Raw genomic sequence first — 18,336 nt, 5'->3', positions numbered from 1 at the left:
TGTGTAGGGCCTCACTAAGTAAACGGGGGCCGGCTGTGAAACTCATCCTCCTGTCTCAGTCTCCCCTGTACTGGGATTACAGGCATGGGCCACCATGCCTGGCTTCCCAGGGGCCTTTTACAACTACAACTCCTCCACCCTCACCCCGACTTAATTTTTATTTTGTATTTGGAAAGAGGGTCTTGCTAAGTTTCTGATAGCCTTACTAAGTTGCTGAGGCTGGCTTCGAACCTGCATGATCCTCCTGTCTCCGCCTCCTGAGAACTGGGATTATGTGCACCCACATCCGGCTTAAATTAAACTCTTAGAAGCTCAAGGAGCTAAATTATTTTCCACTTTGGTAATAATTATAGATAACATGTTGTAAGAAACATGCAAAACATGGAAACTGAAATTATTTAATTACATTGTATTGAAAAATGTAGATTTGGTTAGAATTTAGAAAAACTGAGTTTTAATCTGTAAAGGAAGAATGTTATGATTTCAACCTTATGCTCATAGTTTTCCAAAAGTGGATAACATTACTGTTTGGATAGGCTTCGTACTCTTATATGCAAATCTTCATTTGTACCAAGCTTCTGCTTAGTTGGGATTTTAGGCCTAGCTGGGATGTCTTTGAAGTAAACCAGAGTTCATCAACATGAGTTTGTTTTTTCTAGATTTACAATTTGTCCCAGAACATTCAGGAAGATGATCTTCAACAGCTACAGGTATATATATTCCTCACTAACATTTTAACATCATGATATGTCATTTAAAAATTTAAGATTAAGAAAACTCTTTGAACTGAGTGGATTGAAATATGAAGGAAGGTTTTGTTTCTTAGCAATTCTACACTGTGTGTCTCTTGCTGAAGTGAAGCAGGGGTGGTCAGGAAAGGCCTTATTGTCATAGCAAGAGGGTGGAAGAAAGTAGGCAAGTCAGTCCTGCAGGCACGTCTCAGGGGAGTGTTGAAGGAAGAGTAAAGACCTGGGGTAGAGTGCGCCGGGGCAGGATGGAGGAACCCCAGCGGGCAGTGGCTGGGGCTGGGGGGTGATGGGAGGGGCTAAGAGATAAGTCAGAGGGGCAGTGAGGTTTAGTCCTGCCGGGGCTTGGGCTTGGGCTTTTCCTCTGGGGGAGAGGGGAGCCATAGAGGATTTTGAGCAGAGGAGGGATGTTATCTTACATATTGTGAAAGGAGCATTGTGTTCAGAATAGATATTTAGGGGGCAAGGCTGTATTCAGTGAGACTGGTTATGGAGTGATTGTAATAATGCAGCAGCAGCAGGTAAGATTCAATAAAATAATATTTGTTAAGTGCATAGTACTTTGTGCCTAGAAAATATATATGCTTAACAACTACTAGCTGTTTTAATTATTTTATTTTATTTTGTTTTTTTTTGTGGTGCTAGGGATTGAACCCAGGGGCGTTCCACCTCTGAGCTGCACCTCTGCCTTATTTTTTATTTGGAAACAGCGTCTTGCTGATTTGCTGAGAGCCTTGTGAGTTGCCGAGGCTGGCTTTGAATCTGGCCCTTCTGTCTCAGCCCACCAAGTACTTAGATTACAGGCATGCACCACTAGGCCTGGGTGTTAGCACTTTTTATTACTACTGTAATTACTGTTTTACTCAGCAACTTCTGTTCTCCATAGCAACAGTTTATACCTGCTTTTTCTGTAAAACATTCTTTGTTGAGTATTCCAGGGTTGGATGCGATTTTCTGGCTTGCTTCTCTAATCCCATCTCCCATATTGAATTGGAGAAAACATCAAAGTTTGAGTGAGTGTGTCCCGGAGGAGCAGGCCTTTTTGCAAGATACTGGAGAGTAATGGCTTAGAAGTGACAAAGGGAAGCAGTTGCTCACCAACCTCACCTTTTATGTGTGTGGTAGTCAGGATTGAAACCACGGGTGTTCAACCTCTGAGCTTTATTCCAGTTCTTTTTATTTTTGTTTTTTGGAACAGGGTCTCATTGGTTGCTGAGAGACTCATTACATTGCTGAGATTGTCCTCAAACCTCCTGTCTCAGCTTCTCAAATAATAGAATTACAGGTATGTGCCATCACACTTGGCTCAACCTTTTGATCCTCACACATGAAGTGTGAAAGAATAATAATCGATTTTATACTTTATTTGGAAACAGGGTCTCACTAAGTCGCTGAGAGCCTCACTAAGTAGCCGAGGCTGGCTTTGAACCTGTGCGATCCTCCTGTCTCAGCCTCCCAAGCGCGGGGATTACAAGCGCGCAACACCATGCCCGGCTTTTTAGTATTTTTATTTTGAAACAGGGTCTCACTGAGTTGCAGAGAGCCTCACTAAGTAGCTGAGGCTGTTTGTGAACTGCGATCCTCCGGTTTTTGCCTCCTGAATGCTGGGATTACAAGCACGCGCCACCACGCCTGGCTCTGCCCTTTTCATTTCATTGTGTTTTCTGTATGCCACTCACTAACACATCTATAAACGAATAGACTGACACTTGTCAGTCTGTTTCTCCTTCCGTGGGGGCCTCACTCCGTGTGTCGGGGCGTGCTCTGGTCTGGACTGCTGCTCGTGGGCCTGCAGCACGCCTGTCATCCAGCAGCCTTTCTCTGCCACCATCCTGGCAATTTCTTTTCAGTTTCTTCAGTTGAGTCTGATTTAACCTTTTGATTTTGCATGCCTAATCCTCTTCTCTAGTAGCTTCCTGAGAAAAGGATGCATAGGAGGTAACTTTTTTGAGTTCTTAAAAGTGTGAGATATTTTAATTTTATCCTAGAATTACAGAATGGAACTAATTTTGTCTTAGAATTGTGCAGTCGTTGCTTTACTGTCTTCCAGCTTCCAGTGTTGTTGCTGAAGTCCTGCACTATCTCATTCCTGATCTTTTGTTGTGACCGTTTTATTTTTCTCTGGAGCTTGTAAGATCGTATTCTTGGCATATATTTTCATGGCAGTGACTTTAGTGTGGGCTTTTTCTTTATTCTTTTTAAATTGATGTCCTTACATAAGATGTTGGAACTGTTACAACTAAGAAATAACAGGATGCTGTTAAAAAGCAATATTCAGGGGGAAAAAAGCTCTTAGAAGCTAAAACCATACCAAAATGAAACACAAATGAAAAACTTAGATGAGGAGCTGGACTATAAATTGGAGAAAATTCCTCCACAGGTTGAACCAGAGGTACAAAGAGTGGAGACCAGGGAGGAGGGAGGCAGTGGCAAGAAGAGACTATAGAAGGCGGGAGGAAGAGGAGGGTGGGTGGAGGAGGTGGAGGGCCACAAAGGAAGCAGGCTCAGTTCAGGAGAGGTTGGCATGCTAATAAATGCTTTAGTACAGGAGAACAGAAAATGAAGGCACGGGAACTATAAAAGGAACAGTATAAAACAGTGTTCCAGAATTGAAGGACATAAGTTTTTGTCTTTTCTGCTGAAAGATCTTCTCAAATATGTGCCGGTCCTTGGCTGGCTATATTTGAGCGAGCCACTAAAAATCTCAGTGGGGCTTTGGTGAGAGGGTGGGCCTTGTACAGTGCCGTGGACCACAGCTAGGTGATTGGGCAATGCTATCCAATGATTTTGTTGCCAACTCCTGTGGTCTATATTTGCAGAAGTTTATCCTTGAGTTATGTGGAAAGTTCTTTAAACTCCCATCAGGACCAGAGGGCTAAGGACTATGTACACTTTGACTAAGTACAGTAGGGACTCACTCTTAACCTCAGCCATATTTCATGTCCAAGGCTAAGATGTTGATTCGTTTCTCTTCATTTCTCTCTCTCTCTCTTTTTTTTTTTTTTGTGGTGGCTAGAAGAGTATGGGGCTGAGTAGGTGAGGATGAGGGTTGTAGGCCCTCTCCTCAGAAACTTGCAGACATTTCTTTGGCTGTCAGCCCCATACCCTCATACCCTCCCGCAAAGTAACTGCATATTATAATTTCCAAGGCTTTTCAAATTCTCCTGAGAGAATCTGCTTATTTTTTTATTGGTCCCTCCCCCTCTCAGATTTCTTAGCAGGACAGAAAAGGCTAAAATTCAAGAGTTCTCTTTTGTCTTTTCCAGTGTGTGTGTGTGTGTGTGTGTGTGTGTGTGTGTGTGTGTGTGAGAGAGAGAGAGAGAGAGAGAGAGACAGACAGACAGACAGACAGACACACACACACACTGGGGATTGAAAAGGCTAAAATTTAAGAGTTCTCTTTTGTCTTTTCCAGTGTGTGTGTGTGTGTGTGTGTGTGTGTGTGTGTGTGTGTGTGTGTGACTGGGGATTGAATCCAGGGGCATTCTACCTCTGAACTACACCCCAGCCCTATTTTATTTTGTTTTAATTTACTTATTGAGGTATGGTCTTGCTAGGTTGCTGGGAGTCTTCCTACATTGCTGAGGCTGTCCTCAAATCTTCCTGTCTCAGCCTCCCGAGTACTGGGATTACTGACATGTGTGACCATGCCCTGCCCTTCCAGTGTTTTTGACAACTCTTTTTGCTTTTATATAATTTCATCTCCCATTTGTCCTATGAGTTTATAACTTTTTTTGGTACTTGAAATTGAACCCAGAGGCATTCTACCTCTGAGCTATACCCCCAGCCCTATTTTATTTTTATTTTTGAAACATGGTCTCAGTAGGTTGATTAGAGTCTCAATACTTGTTGAGGCTGTCCTTGAATCTGTGATCCTCCTGTCTCAGCTTCCCAAGTTATTGGAATTACAATTATGCGCCATCACACCTGGCTTGAGTTTGTAACTTTTTTTTTTTGTACTGGAGGTAGAACCCAGGGACATTCTACCTCTGAGCTACATTCCCAGCCCTATTTTTTAATTCTTTATTATCTGAAACAGGGTCTTACTGAGTTGCAAAGGGCCTAAGTAGCTGAGATTGTCTGCGGAATGTGATCCTCCTGTCTCAGCCTCCCAAATGGTGGGATTACAAGTGTGGACCACCACGCCTAGCTTCGAGTTTATAACTTTTAAACATCATATTGTTATACTTTTAGCAAGGCTTCACAAATAAATAGATGCAAACGTACATGTAAACCCTAACTTTCAGGAATTCATTTATTTATTCATTTGAATGACATAAAAACTGTGGACCCAGTACTTTTTTTGCTGCTGGATCTTATAAAGTACATAAAACAGGCAGATTTTTCTGGTCTCATAGGATTTAAATGCTTATAGGAAGACAGACTAGTCAAGATAAGTAACCCAGGGGACATTCTACCTCTGAGCTATACCCCCAGCCCTATTTTATTCTTCTATTTTGAAGCAGAGTTTCACTAAGTTGCGGAATAAGTCTTACTAAGTAGCTGAGGCTGGCTGTGAGCCTGTAATCCTCTTGTTGCAGCGTCCCAAGTACTAGGATTACAAGCCTGCGCCACCACGCCCAGCTCCTTAAGATGTTATATATTAAATGGTGGTAAATGTTAGGGGGGGGGGAAAGGGACACAGGAAAGACTATGTAGAAAGTTATAATCTTTTAGACATGACTGTGGAAGGCTGCCCTGAGAAGAAACTTTAACTTAAAGTGAGTACACTTGGGAAGAACGTTATAGGCAGAGGGAGGGGCAGAACACAGGCCTGAGGCAGCTGTGTCCACAGTGTGTTCGAGGCACAGCAAGAGGAGGGCTGGTGTGTCTGGATTGTGCTGTAAGACTGGCTTTAATACTAACTGAGCTAGCAGGGCTGTGAGCGGAGGCTGCTGTAGTCTAAACTTACAGCAGAGCCACTGTGGCTACTCTGTTGACAGGGGCTGAGGTGGGGAGGCCAGTTAGGGGCTACTGCAATAGTCCAGCACACGTGGAAGCAGTCAGTGGTTGGATTCCGGATTTGCTTAAGAAATGGAATTGTGGGATGTGGAGAGAGGAATAACAAAGATTATTTTAAGGTTCCCGTTGGAATATAATGTAAGTAGTATCCAGTCTGTTAAATGAATAGTTTGCAAATAGCAGAGACCTAAGTAGTTTTGCCTTACAAAATTGTAACTTTTCTTTCTTAAAGCTCTTTACAGAATATGGTCGCCTGGCAATGGATGAAATTTTCCAAAAACCTTTCCAGGTAAAATATTCACTATGAATGCAATTCTTATCTTTGTCTTACTTAACAGATCAGCAAACCACAGCCCACAGGCCAAATGTGGCCTGTGTCTGTTTTTATGACCTGTGAGCTAAAGTTAGTGTTGTGTATACATATTTTCAATTAATTAATTTAGTTATATTTTTACAGTGCCAAGGATTGAACTCAGGGCTTTTGCATCCTAGGCAAGCCCTCTACCACTGAGCTATACCCCTAGTCCTGGCCGGCTTGCCCTTCCCTCCCTCCCTTTCCTTCATTCCTTCCTTCTGTACCGGGGATTGAACCCAGGGGCAGGCTAAGTCCCAGCTATACCTCCAACCCAACTCTTTTATTCTTAATTTGGTGATACTGGAGTTCCTGGAAACCCTTCTACCTCTGGGCTACACTCCCAGACCTATTTTTATACTTTTAAAAAAATTTGGAAACAGGGTCTCTTAAGCCAGCACAGCTGGCTTCGAACCTGCGTGATCCTCCTGTCTCCGCCTCCCAAGCGCAGGGATTACAAGCGTGCACCACCACGCCCGGCACTTTATTCTTTATTTTATTTTTTATTTGTGGTGGTACTGGGGTTCCTGGAAGCCCTTCTACCTCCGGGCTACACTCCCAGACCTATTTTATATCTTTTATTTGGAAACAGGGTCTCTTAAGCCAGCGCGGCTGACTTTGAACCTGCGCGATCCTCCTGTCTCAGCCTCCCAAGCTCAGGGATTACAAGCGTGCGTCACCACGCCCGGCTATTCTTTATTTTGAAACAAGGCCTCACTAAGTTGCTGAGGCTAGCCATGAACCCAGGTACTGGGATTACAGGCATGTGTCATCACACCCGGCTTGGAATTTTTTTTTTTACGGTACTGGGGATTAACCCAGAGGCATTCTACTTTCAAGATACACCCCCAGCCCTATTTTTTTATTCTTTCTAATTTGAAACAGGGTCTCACTAAGTAGTGGAGGGCCTCACTAAGTAGCTGAGGCTGGCCATGAACCAGTGATCTTCCTGTCTCAGCCTCCCAAGTCCTGGGATTACAAGTGTGCACCGTCATGCCTGGTTTGTATTTTTTTTAAAAGGGTGAAAAACAAATGAAAAGATAAATAATATTTCATGACATAGGTAAATTATTTGAAGTTCAAATATCAGCATCCATAGGTAAAGTGTTGGTGGGATACAGCACACTACCGTTCAGGTGTTCACCATGGCTGCTTTCCTGCAAGAGCAGCAGAGTTGAGTGGCTGCTTAAAATACTTAGCTCCTGGCCCTTTACAGTAAACATTTAGCTAGTTGTTTCTTGAGAATGAGAAAGCACGGTAACCTCAAATGAGAATAAAGGTGCCTTAATATTTGAGCTCACTCTCGCGCTCGCTCTCTCTCTCTCTCTCTCTCTCTCTCTCTCTCTCTCTCGTCTCTCTCTCTCTCTCTCTCTCTCTCTCTCTCTCTCTCGTCTCTCTCTCTCTCTCTCTCGTCTCTCTCTCGTCTCTCTCTCGTCTCTCTCTCTCTGTCTCCCTCCGGGCTATACTCCCAGACCCATTTTTACATTTTTTAAAATTTAGAAACAGGGTCTCTTAAGCCAGTGAGGCTGGCTTCGAACCTGCGCAATCCTCCTGTCTCCGCCTCCCAACCATGGGGATTACAAGAGTGCGCCACCACGCCCTGCTCTCTCTCTTTTCTTTTTTTTAACTCAGGGGAATTGTACCTTAGTGCTACACCCCCAGCCCTTTTTATTTTTTAAATTTTGAGACAGGGTCTTGTTAGGTTGCTGAGTCTGGCCCTGAACCTGCCATCCTCCTATCTCAGTCTCCCAAGTCCTGGGATTACAGGTTTGCACCATTGCATCTGACTGCATTGTTTCCCTCCCCTCTTCCTCCCTTTTGTTCATTCCTTCTCCTTTTTTTCCTTCCTCTTCTTCCTTCCTTCTTTCTTTTCCTCCTCTTTCCTTTTTCCTTCCTCCCCTTCTCCTTGACTTCTTCCTCCCCTCTTCTTCCCCTCTCTCCGTCTTCCTTCTTGTTTGTCTTTCTTGGTTTTGCTGTGTTGCCCAGGCTGTTCCCAAACTTGTAGCTCAAAGAATCCTCTTGCTTCAGCCTCAGCAGTGCTGAGACTAGAGACTTTGCCAGGGCAGACTATTTTGTTGCCTTTTCTAATGTAAACAGCAGATTTTGTCTTTTTTTTTTTTTTTTTTTTTTTTGTCTTTTATTTTGAAAAAGGGTTTCGCTAAGTTGTTGAGACCGATCTCAAACTTGCGGTTCTCCTTTCTCAGCCTCCAGATACTGGGATTATAGTGTGTGCCACATGCCTGGCTAGTAGATCTAATCCTATGATTGGCTGATGCCATCTTGTTTTTTTCTTTTGTCCCTGTCTATATTTCTCCTACTTTAGTGCGGAGCCCTGAATTTGATATTTTCTTTAAAAAAAATTTTTTTATTGGTGCATTGTAGTCATACATCTTAATGGAGGACAAGATGGTAGAGGCACACATGCGGACGTCACCCAATTAGCCCTTACCCAATTCCCACCTGATATCTTATTGACAGTTTCTTTTCTATTCCTGTTAACCTGTAGGAATGAAAATAGCAGATGGGCTATACTGACTTCACATTTGGTTTAAACATGTCCCTCTAGTGTTTGCAAAGTTTCTGTGATATTATGGAATAAATAAATCCTTTAACGCTATCCTTGTTCTCTCTGAAGAAACTGGCATTATACGAAGCACTGCAATTGTATTTAAAATGTATTTATGCAGTGCTGTAATGTGTCTTGCTCTTTTCATCTAATAGACACTGATGTTTTTGGTTCGAGACTGGAGTTTCCCTTATGAGTACAGTTACGGACTACAAGGAGGAATGTCATTTTTGGATAAGCGTTTACAGGTAAATGGAAATGTAATCTCTTGAGGAATTATAGAAAAGTATCGAAAATTTTCCCATTTTCCTTGGGATGTTGTATTTAAAGCAGATTATTGAAAATGATACTAAGAGCTGGGCATAGTGGTGTAGGCTTGTAGTCCTAGTACTTGGCCGGAGAGACAGGAGGATCCAGGTTCACGGCCAGCCTCAGCTACCTAGTGAGGCCCTCTGCAGCTTAGTGAGACCCTGTTTCCAAATAAAGAATAAAAATTCCCCAGCACCACAAAAAGAAAAATGATACAAAGAGCCAAGTGTGGTGGCACAAATTTGTAATCCCAGTACTTGCAAAGCTGAGCCAGGAGGATCACAGGTTTGAGATCAGTGCTCAGTAATTTAGTGAGAGCTTGTTTAAAAATAAAAAAAGAGCCAGGTGTGGTGCCGCAGGCTTGTAATCCCAGCATTTGGGAGGCTGAGACAGGAGGACAGCCTCAGCTACTTAGGCTCTTTGCAACTCAGTGAGACCCTGTTTCAAAATAGGAATTTTTAAGAATAAAAAATAGGGCTGGGGGTGTAGCTCAGAGGTAGAATGCCCCTGGGTTCCATCCCCAGTACCGCAGAAGTAAAATAGAATTTAAAAAAGGGTGAGGTATAGCACAGAGGTAGAACATCCCTGGGTTCAATCCCCAGTACCCTCCCCACACAAATACTAAGTATATTAAACATATGTGAATCCTAGCACAAACTGATATTTATTTGTGGTAAAATTAAAGAACCTGGGTGTATAATACACAGGGATTGTAGAGAAAGGACCAAGCTTGATTACAATTTTTATTTCACAGTTTAAACTAGGTTCTATATGTTTCTTTAGAATATCAGTTATTCAGAATTCTTATTTGCTTTGGCATGGATATAAACAAGCCTAACCTGTTCTCAAAAACTAAAGCACAGGAGTCCTTTAGTTCCCTTCTAACTGGCTGGATGCTCCTTCCTGCCCACAAACCTTCTCTTGTTCTTAAGTATTGTGCAATACTTTTTTTTTGTATATGTGTGTGCACAGTACTAGGGATTAAAACCAGGAGTATTCTACTCCTGATGCATACCCCCTGCCCTATTTTATTTTTATTTTGAAACAGGGTCTTGTGAAGTTGCTGAGGCTGGCCTTGAATCTGCGATCCTCCTGTCTCAGCCTTGCAAGTATTGGAATTACAGTTGTGTGTCACCATACCCAACTATTTATTTTTAAATTTTTTACTTTTATTTATTTATTTTTTGGTGGTACTGGGGTTCCTGGAAACCCTTCTACCTCCTGGCTACACTACCAGACCTATTTTTTATACTTTTTTAGTTGGAAACAGGGTTTCTTAAGCCAGCACAGCTGGCTTTGAACTTGCGTGATCCTCCTGTCTCCGCCTCCCAAGCGTGGGGATTTAAGCGTGCGCCACCATGCCCAGCTTTACTTTTATTTTTGAAACAGGGTTCTCACTAGATTCAGGAGATCTTAGTATTGAGATTATAAGAATATACCACTACGCCTAGCTGCAATTTCCTTTCTTCCTTCCTATTTATTTATTTATTTATTTATTTTGGTGGTACTGGGGTTCCTGGAAGCCCTTCTACCTCTGGGCTATACTCCCAGTCCTATTTTTACATTTTTATTTGGAAACAGGGTCTCCTAAGCCAGCGTGTGCGGCTGGCTTCGAACCTGTGGGATCATCCTGTCTCTACCTCCCAAGTGCGGGGATTAAGCATGCGCCACCATGCCCGGCTTATTTTTTATTTTTTTGGTGGTACTGGGGTTTCCGGAAGCCCTTCTACCTCCGGGCTACACTCCCAGACCTATTTTTTATATTTTTATTTGGAAACAGGGTCTCTTAAGCCAGCGCGGCTGGCTTCAAACCTGCATGATCCTCCTGTTTCTGCCTCCCAAGCGCGGAGAATACAAGCGTGTGCCACCATGCCCGGCTTGCAGTGCTCTTTAAAACAAACTTTTGGTACCTGTTCTGTAACTTTGAGTGTCAAGCATGGGCAGAATCACATTCATATATTTATTTCTTCTTGGGGTTCTGAGATTTCTTATTCACCACTATAATCTATCAGATCTGAGAAATCCTTTTTTCTTTTTTTTTTTTTTTTTTTGTCCTCATACTAGTGGTTTCTAGTGAAGGAAACCAGTCTGTGGTTGATAAATTGTTGGTCTTCAGCCGGGAGTGGTGGCGCACACTTGTAATCCCCGCGCTTGGGAGGCTGAAACAGGAGGATCACATGAGTTCGAAGCCAGTCTCAGCTACTTAGGCTTTCAGCAACTTAGTGACACCCTGTTTCCAAATAAAATATAAAAAAAGGTCTGGGAGTATAGCCCGGAGGTAGAAAGCCTCTGGGTTCCACCCCCAGTACCACACACAAAAAAATAAATAAAATAAAATAATAAATAAATTGTTGGTCTTCATTGGCAGGTGAAGGAACATCAACATGAAGAAATTCAGAATGTTCGAAATCACATTCACTCATGTTTTTCCGATGTCACCTGCTTTCTCTTACCACACCCAGGACTCCAGGTGGCCACAAGCCCTGACTTTGATGGGAAATTAAAAGGTGTGTTATAGATGTTCCTCTAAATATGTGACTTGATCTTTGGAATTAAATTATGACTGGTAAATGTCAGTTGAGGCTGGGCATGGTGGTGCACACTTGTAATCCCAGTACTTGTGAGGCTGAGACAGGAGGATCACAGGTTTGTATCCAGCCTCAGCAACACAAGGCCCTCCACAACTTAGTGAGACCCTGTTTCAAATAATAACATAGAACCGAAGGTGTAGCTCAGAGGTAAAATGCCCTTGGATTCAATCTCCAGTACCCCCCCCCCCAAAAAAAAAAATGTCATTGAGAAGTGAATGCTTGCCAGGCATGGTGTATGCTTGTTATCCCCTCATTGGGGAGGCTGAGACAGAAGGATTGCACAGGTTCAAAGCCAGCCTTAGCTACTGAGTGAGGCTCTCAGCAACTTAGTGAGACCCTGTTTCCAAATAAAATATAAATAGGTCTGGGAATATAGCCCAGAGGTAGAAAGCCTTTGGGTTCCACCCCCAGTACCACCAAAAAAAAAAAAAAAAAAAAAAGTGAATGCTTAATAGTGTGGTCTCAGCCGGGTGTGGTGGCGCCCACTTGTAATCCCAGCATTTGGGAGGCTGAGACCGGAGGATCGCGGTTCGCGGACAGCCTCAACTACTTAGTGAGGCCCTCTGCAACTTAGTGAGACCCTGTTTCAAAATAAAGAATAAAAAATAGAGCAGGGGGTGTAGCTCGGAGGTCAAATGCCTCTGGGTTCCATCCCCAGGCCCTCAAAAAAAAAAAAAGTGTGGTCTCTTAGAAAGAACAGTATTTAGTTCATATTTAGTTCATACTTGCTGTGATCATCAGAGTTAGTTTACCTTGTTTCTCCATCTGAAATTGTGTGGTTATATGTATCAATGATCTTTCATTTTTTCTTGTTTTATTTTTGTGGTATTGGGGATTTTACACAGGGGTTGCTGTACCACTGAACTATACTCTCAGTCTTTTTATTTTTTTTAATTTTTTTATTTTTTTGTGGGTCTGGGGATGGAACCCAGAGGCATTCGACCTCTGTGCTATACCCCCTGCCCCCTGCCCAATTTTTTTTTCCTTTATTTTGAAACAGGGTCTCACTGAGTTGCAGAGGGCCTCACTAAGTAGCTGAGGCTGGCTGTGAACCTCCGGTCTCAGCCTCCCAAATGCTGGGATTACAAGCGTGTGCCACCATGCCCGGCTTCTTTTTAGAAATTTGAAGCAGGATCTTGCTAAATTATCACACATTTACTTTGAACCTGTGATATTCCTGTCTCAATCTTGTAGACTTATTATGGTTAGTGGTTTACAGAAGATAGAGTGCTAAATAAAGGAAAACTAAACCTAAGTCAGCTTATATAAATATATTTTTTGGTGGTACTGAGGTTCCTGGAAATCCTTCTACTTCTGGGCTACACTCCCAGACCTACTTTTTATATTTTTATTTGGAAACAGGGTCTCCTAAGCCAGAGCGGCTGGCTTCGAACCTGCACTATCCTCCTGTCTCCGCCTCCCAAGCGCGGGGATTACAAGCGTGCGCCACCACGCCCGGCATAAGTCAGCTAATATTTATCAAGCAAAATTATCTTCCCAAGGAAATTACCATGCCGCATGGTCTATCTATTGTTTTCACCTTATTTGTGATTATAGCAAAACCTGCCATGGGGTCATGTGTTAAGTGGCCCTTAGTTTACTCATGTGTGAAGCTGAGCACTCTGCTTATAAGCCTCTCTGAGCTTCTCAGGTAAAGTGGTGATAATAATAGCTGCCAGTTTTGGAGACACAGCTGAGTTCCTGTCACTATGCAACTCATTTCCTCCCTCTCCCTCCCTCCCTTCCTTTTCTCTTTTTATTTATTTTTATTTTGTGATACTCAGAACCCAGGCCGACTCTACCACTGAGCTATATCTCCAACCCTTTATTTATTTATTTTTTTTTAATGTGATGCAGGGTCTCAATAAGTTGCTGAGGCTGGTTTCAAACTCAGCCTCACAGGTATTGAGATTACAGGCACGTACCACTTCACTTGACTTCTTATGGCTATCTTTAAAAATTACCTCGAACTGGGTAGCCTGACAATAGAAGTTTATTTCCCCACAGTTCAGGAGGCCAGAAGTCTGAAGTCATGGTGAAGTCATGGTTGTTTTCCCCTAGAAAAGAACCTGTTCTGCCCCTTCTAGCTCCAGGCAGTTGCGTGCAGTCCGTGGCCTGCTGGACTGTGGCTGTGTCAGTCCCGTCTCCTTGTTCCTAATCTTTGTGTTCTCTTTCCTTCCTGTCATCCTATCAGCATGCCAGTCTTCGGATATAGGGCTCGCTCTTTTTTCTTCTTCTTCTTTCTTCACTGTGATAGGACCCGGGGCACGCAACTGAGTTATAACACTGAATTATATCCCCAGCTCCCTCCACCCCTTTTTTTGTGGTGCTGGGGATGGAACGCAGGGGCATTCTACCTTTGAGCTACACCCCCAGCCCTGTTTTTATTTTTTGTTTGAAAACAATCTCACAGAGTTCCTGACAGCCAATCCAAGTCGCAAGGCTGGCTTCAAACCTGCAATCCTCACGTCTCAGCCTCCCAAGCACTGAGATTATCGGTGTGCATCATCAAGCCTGGTTTATTGAGATTATCGGTGTGCATCATCAAGCCTGGCTTATTGAGATTATCGGTGTGCATCATCAAGCCTGGCTTATTGAGATTATCGGTGTGAATCATCAAGCCTGGCTTATTGAAGGGTTTGAGTGAAGAGTAGATGCTGAGTTACAAATAGTAGGTAACTTGTGAGTGTTTGGCCAGTGTTGGCTTAAAACCACACAGACTTCATTGTGAGAAGCCAATAATAAAGCTGATATATTTTTCAGAGTTAAAAAGCCTAGATGTAAAGTAAGATGGGCATGGTGGTACACACTTGTAATCCCAGTATTTCGGAGGCTGAGATAGGAGGTTCGTGGTTTGCGGACAGCCTCAGCTGCTGAGTGAGGCCCTTTGCAACTCACTGAGACCCTGTTTCAAAATAAAGAATAAGCCGGGCGTGGTGGCGCACGCTTGTAATCCCAGCACTTGGGAGGCTGAGACAGGAGAATTGCACAGGTTCAAAGCCAGCGTCAGCTACTTAGTGAGGCTTTCAGCAACTTAGTGAGTTTTATTTATATTTTAAATAAAATATAAAATAGGTCTGGGAGTATGGCCCGGAGGTAGAAAGCCCCTGGGTTCCATCCCCAGTACCACCAAAAAATAAAAATTAAATAAAAAATAGGGCTGAGGAATAGCTCAGAGGTAGGATTCCCATGGCTTCGATATCCAGTACCGCTAAATAAATAAATGTAAATAAATAATTGTAAAAAAGAAAAATATTGGGCTAAGGGTGTAGCTCAGAGGTAAAATGCCCCTCGGTTCCACCCCCAGTACTGTTAAAAAAACAACAACAACAAAAAAAAAAACCTAGATGTAGCCAGGCATGGTTATATATGCCCGTAATCTCAATACTTGGGAGGCTGAGACAGGAGGATTGCAGGTTCGAGGACAGCCACAGCAGGTAGTGAGACTCTTTAACATAGCAAGATCCTGTTTCAAAATAAAAATAAAATGGAGCTGGGAGTGTAACTTGGAGATAGAGTCCCTCTGTGTTCAATCCCCAGCGCCAAAAGAAAAAGAAAAAAAAAGAAAGAAAGAAAAAAGAATGCCTACATGTTAGTCAGGCGAGGTGGTGCATGCCTGTTATCCCAGTAATTGGGAAGCTGGGATAGGAGGATTACAGGTCTGAAACCGGCCTCAGCAATTTAGCAAGACTGAGCCACCTAGCTAGATCCTGTTAAAGTTGGAATAAAGGGCCAAAGTGTAGCTCAGAGGTAGGAGGCCTCTAGGCTCAATTCCCAGTACCACAAAACAGCAAAACAACCCCCAATAACAATCAAACTCCTATATGTTATGTTTTCAAGTATTTCCTTGTACAGTTAATTACTTGACTAAGATTCTGCAGTAAGCCGGGCGTGGTGGCGCACGCTTGTAATCCCAGCATTCGGGAGGTTGAGACTGGAGGATCGCGGTTCGCGGACAGCCTCAGCTACTTAGTGAGGCCCTCTGCAACTCAGTGAGACCCGGTTTCAAAATAAAGAATAAAAAATTGGGCAGGGAGTGTAGCTCGGAGGTCAAATGCCTCTGGGTTCCATCCCTAGACCCGCAAAAAAAAAAGATTCTGCAGTCTTATAATTTGGAAAACACAGCATTAGCTAGGAGTAATCCATTAAAGCACCTTAATGTAGTTTATAGAATGTTTAAATTTAATAACCATCCGGAAGCCATTTCTGCATCTTTCCACAAAACTTCTGACCACTTTTTCAGAGGTAAACATCTGCGGAACATGATCTTAGTTTTGGTGCAGTGGAAACTGCGCGGATCCTTCTTGCAAGTAATGAGTTAGGCGGTTACTGTTTCATCAGACACAGGACAACTGTCATCAGCATAAAGAGGGTTGTCTTTTTCCTTACTATAATAGGAGACCAGTAGAGTCACCACTTATTTGTATAGTTGGAAATTAAACAGGGTTTGTAGGGCACAGTCTTCTTTGACATGATGAGAGATTGAGCTCGTGTCTGTCACGAGACAGTTCTTGTCTATTCTGATTTAAAAGAGAATGATACAGCCTTCACAGAAATATGAATAGCCTAGGCTTGTAAATCTTACTGAAATAGTAATCTGTAATCTCTACATCCTTCTAGTTCCCTTTACAAAATAGATTTTTTGGTGTGTGTGTGTGTGTGTGTGTGTGTGTGTGTGTGTGTGTGTGTAACTGGGCATTGAACCCAGAGACATTCTACCTCTGAGCTACATGCCCAGTGATGTTTTATTCTTTATTCTTTATTTCATATTTTTATATTTTTTATTTTTATTTTTATTTATTTATTTTTTGCGGGTCTGGGGATGGAACCCAGGGGCATTCGACCTCCGAGCTACACCTCCTGCCCTATTTTTTATTCTTTATTTTGAATACTGGGTCTCACTAAGTTGTAGAGGGCCTCACTAAGTAGCTGAGGCTATCTGCGAACCATGATCATCCCTCCAGTCTCAGCCTCCCAAATGCTGGGATTACAAGCATGCGCCACCACGCCCGGCTTATTCTTTATTTTAAACAGGATCTCACTAAGTTGTGGAGGGCCTCACAAAATAGCTGAGGCTGGCGGTTAACCTGAGATCCTCCTATCTCAGCTTCCCAAGTACTGGGAATACAACTGTGCTCCACCACACTAGTCTTTTATTTTTTATTTTTTTATTTTTTATTTTTTTTGGTGGTACTGGGGTTCCTGGAAGCCCTTCTTCCTCCGGGCTACACTCCCAGACCTATTTTATATTTTTGAAACAGGGTCTCTTACGCCAGCACGGCTGGCTTCGAACCTGCGCGATCCTCCTGTCTCCGCCTCCCAAGCGCAGGGATTACAAGCGTGCGCCACCACGCCCGGCTATTTTTTATTTTTAACAGGGTCTCACTAAGTTGCAGAGAGGGCCTCACTAAGTATTTGAGGCTGGCTGCAAACCTGTGATCCTCCTGTCTCTCCTATCTCAGCCTCCCAAGTACCTGAATTACAAGTGTGTGCCACCACACCTGGTTTACAAAATACTTTTGAAACAGTATTTCAGAGTGGTAAAAGCTAAGACCATAAAAAGCAAGCTTGCTTCCCTTTCTTTCTTCCTTCTTTCTTTCTTTCTTTCTTTCTTTCTTTCTTTCTTTCTTTCTTTCTTTCTTTCTTTCTTTCTTTCTTTCTTTCTTCTTTCATACTGGGCATTAAACCCAGAAGCATTCTACCTCTGAACTAAGCCCCCAGGGCGATTTTATTTCTTATTTGGAAATAGGATCTCACTAGGTTGCGGAGAGCCTCACTAAATTGCCATGGCTGTCCTCCAACCTGTAATCCTGTCTCAGCTTCCCAAGTACTGTGATTATAAGTGTGTGCCACCATGGCCGGCTAAAAAAAATCTTTTTTTTCTTCTTGTGGTACTAGGGATGGAACCCAGCGGCATTCTAACTCTGAGCTACGTCCCCAGCCCTATTTTTTATTTTGAAACAGGGTCTTGTTGAGTTGCAGAGGGCCTCACTCAGTAGCTGAGGCCGTCCTTGAACTGCGATCCTCCTGTCTCAGCCTCCTGAGTGCTGGGATTAAAAAGCATGCGCCACCACACCTGGTGAAAAAATTTTTTTTTAAATTTTTACTTATTTTTGTGGTACTGGGGATGGAACCCAGGACTCTCTACCTCCAGGCTATACTCCCAGGTCTATTTTGTATTTTATTTGAAAACAGTCTCACTAAGTTGCTGAGGTCCTCACTAAGTAGCTGAGACTGGCTTTGAACCTGAGCGATCCTCCTGTCTCAGCCTCCTAAGTACTGGGATTGCAAACGTGTGCCACCACACCTGGCTTAAAAAGAAATCATTTTATTTTATTTTATTTTATTATTTTTTTTGGTGGTACTGGGGTTCCTAGAAGCCCTTCTACCTCCGGGCTACACTCCCAGACCTATTTTTTATACTTTTTTATTTGGAAACAGGGTCTCATAAGCCAGCGCGCGCGGCTGGCTTCGAACCTGCGCGATCCTCCTGTCTCTGCCTCCCAAGCGCGGGGATTACAAGCGTGCGCCACCACGCCCGGCAAGAAACCATTTTAAATAGATATATATTCCCATGTTAAATTCCCAAAAAGGATTAAAAAGTATTTGGTGAAAAGTCCTACCCTCATGGTACTAGGAATGAAACCCAGGGCCCTTCTACTTTTTTGTGTGTGTGAAACCCAGGAGCATTCTGCCTCCAAGATACACCACCAGCCCTATTTTTTATTCTTTATTTTGAAGCTGTCTGTGATCCTCCTGTCACTACCTCCCAAATGCTGGGATTACAAGCATGTGCCACCATGCCTGGCT

General features: G+C 43.1%; 1 protein-coding gene across 1 annotated transcript in view; it reads left to right on the top strand.

The window, feature by feature from the left end:
- The window catches only part of ATL3 (atlastin GTPase 3), a gene marked incomplete at both ends in the record, with an annotated part of 49,140 nt that overhangs the window by 21,803 nt on the left and 9,001 nt on the right, over nt 1-18,336 (top strand). The window contains 4 exons of the mRNA XM_080705072.1: nt 660-710; nt 5,941-5,997; nt 8,782-8,874; nt 11,304-11,442. Of these exons, the coding sequence (XP_080561198.1) occupies nt 660-710; nt 5,941-5,997; nt 8,782-8,874; nt 11,304-11,442 (340 nt within the window). The remainder of the gene's footprint in view (nt 1-659; nt 711-5,940; nt 5,998-8,781; nt 8,875-11,303; nt 11,443-18,336) is intronic.

Source organism: Muscardinus avellanarius (genome assembly GCF_963383645.1).
Source record: "Muscardinus avellanarius genome assembly, chromosome: 1".
In the NCBI taxonomy this organism is placed as follows: Eukaryota; Metazoa; Chordata; class Mammalia; order Rodentia; family Gliridae; genus Muscardinus; species Muscardinus avellanarius.
Note: the sequence above shows the minus strand (reverse complement) of the source record. Positions and strands in the feature narration are given on the sequence as shown.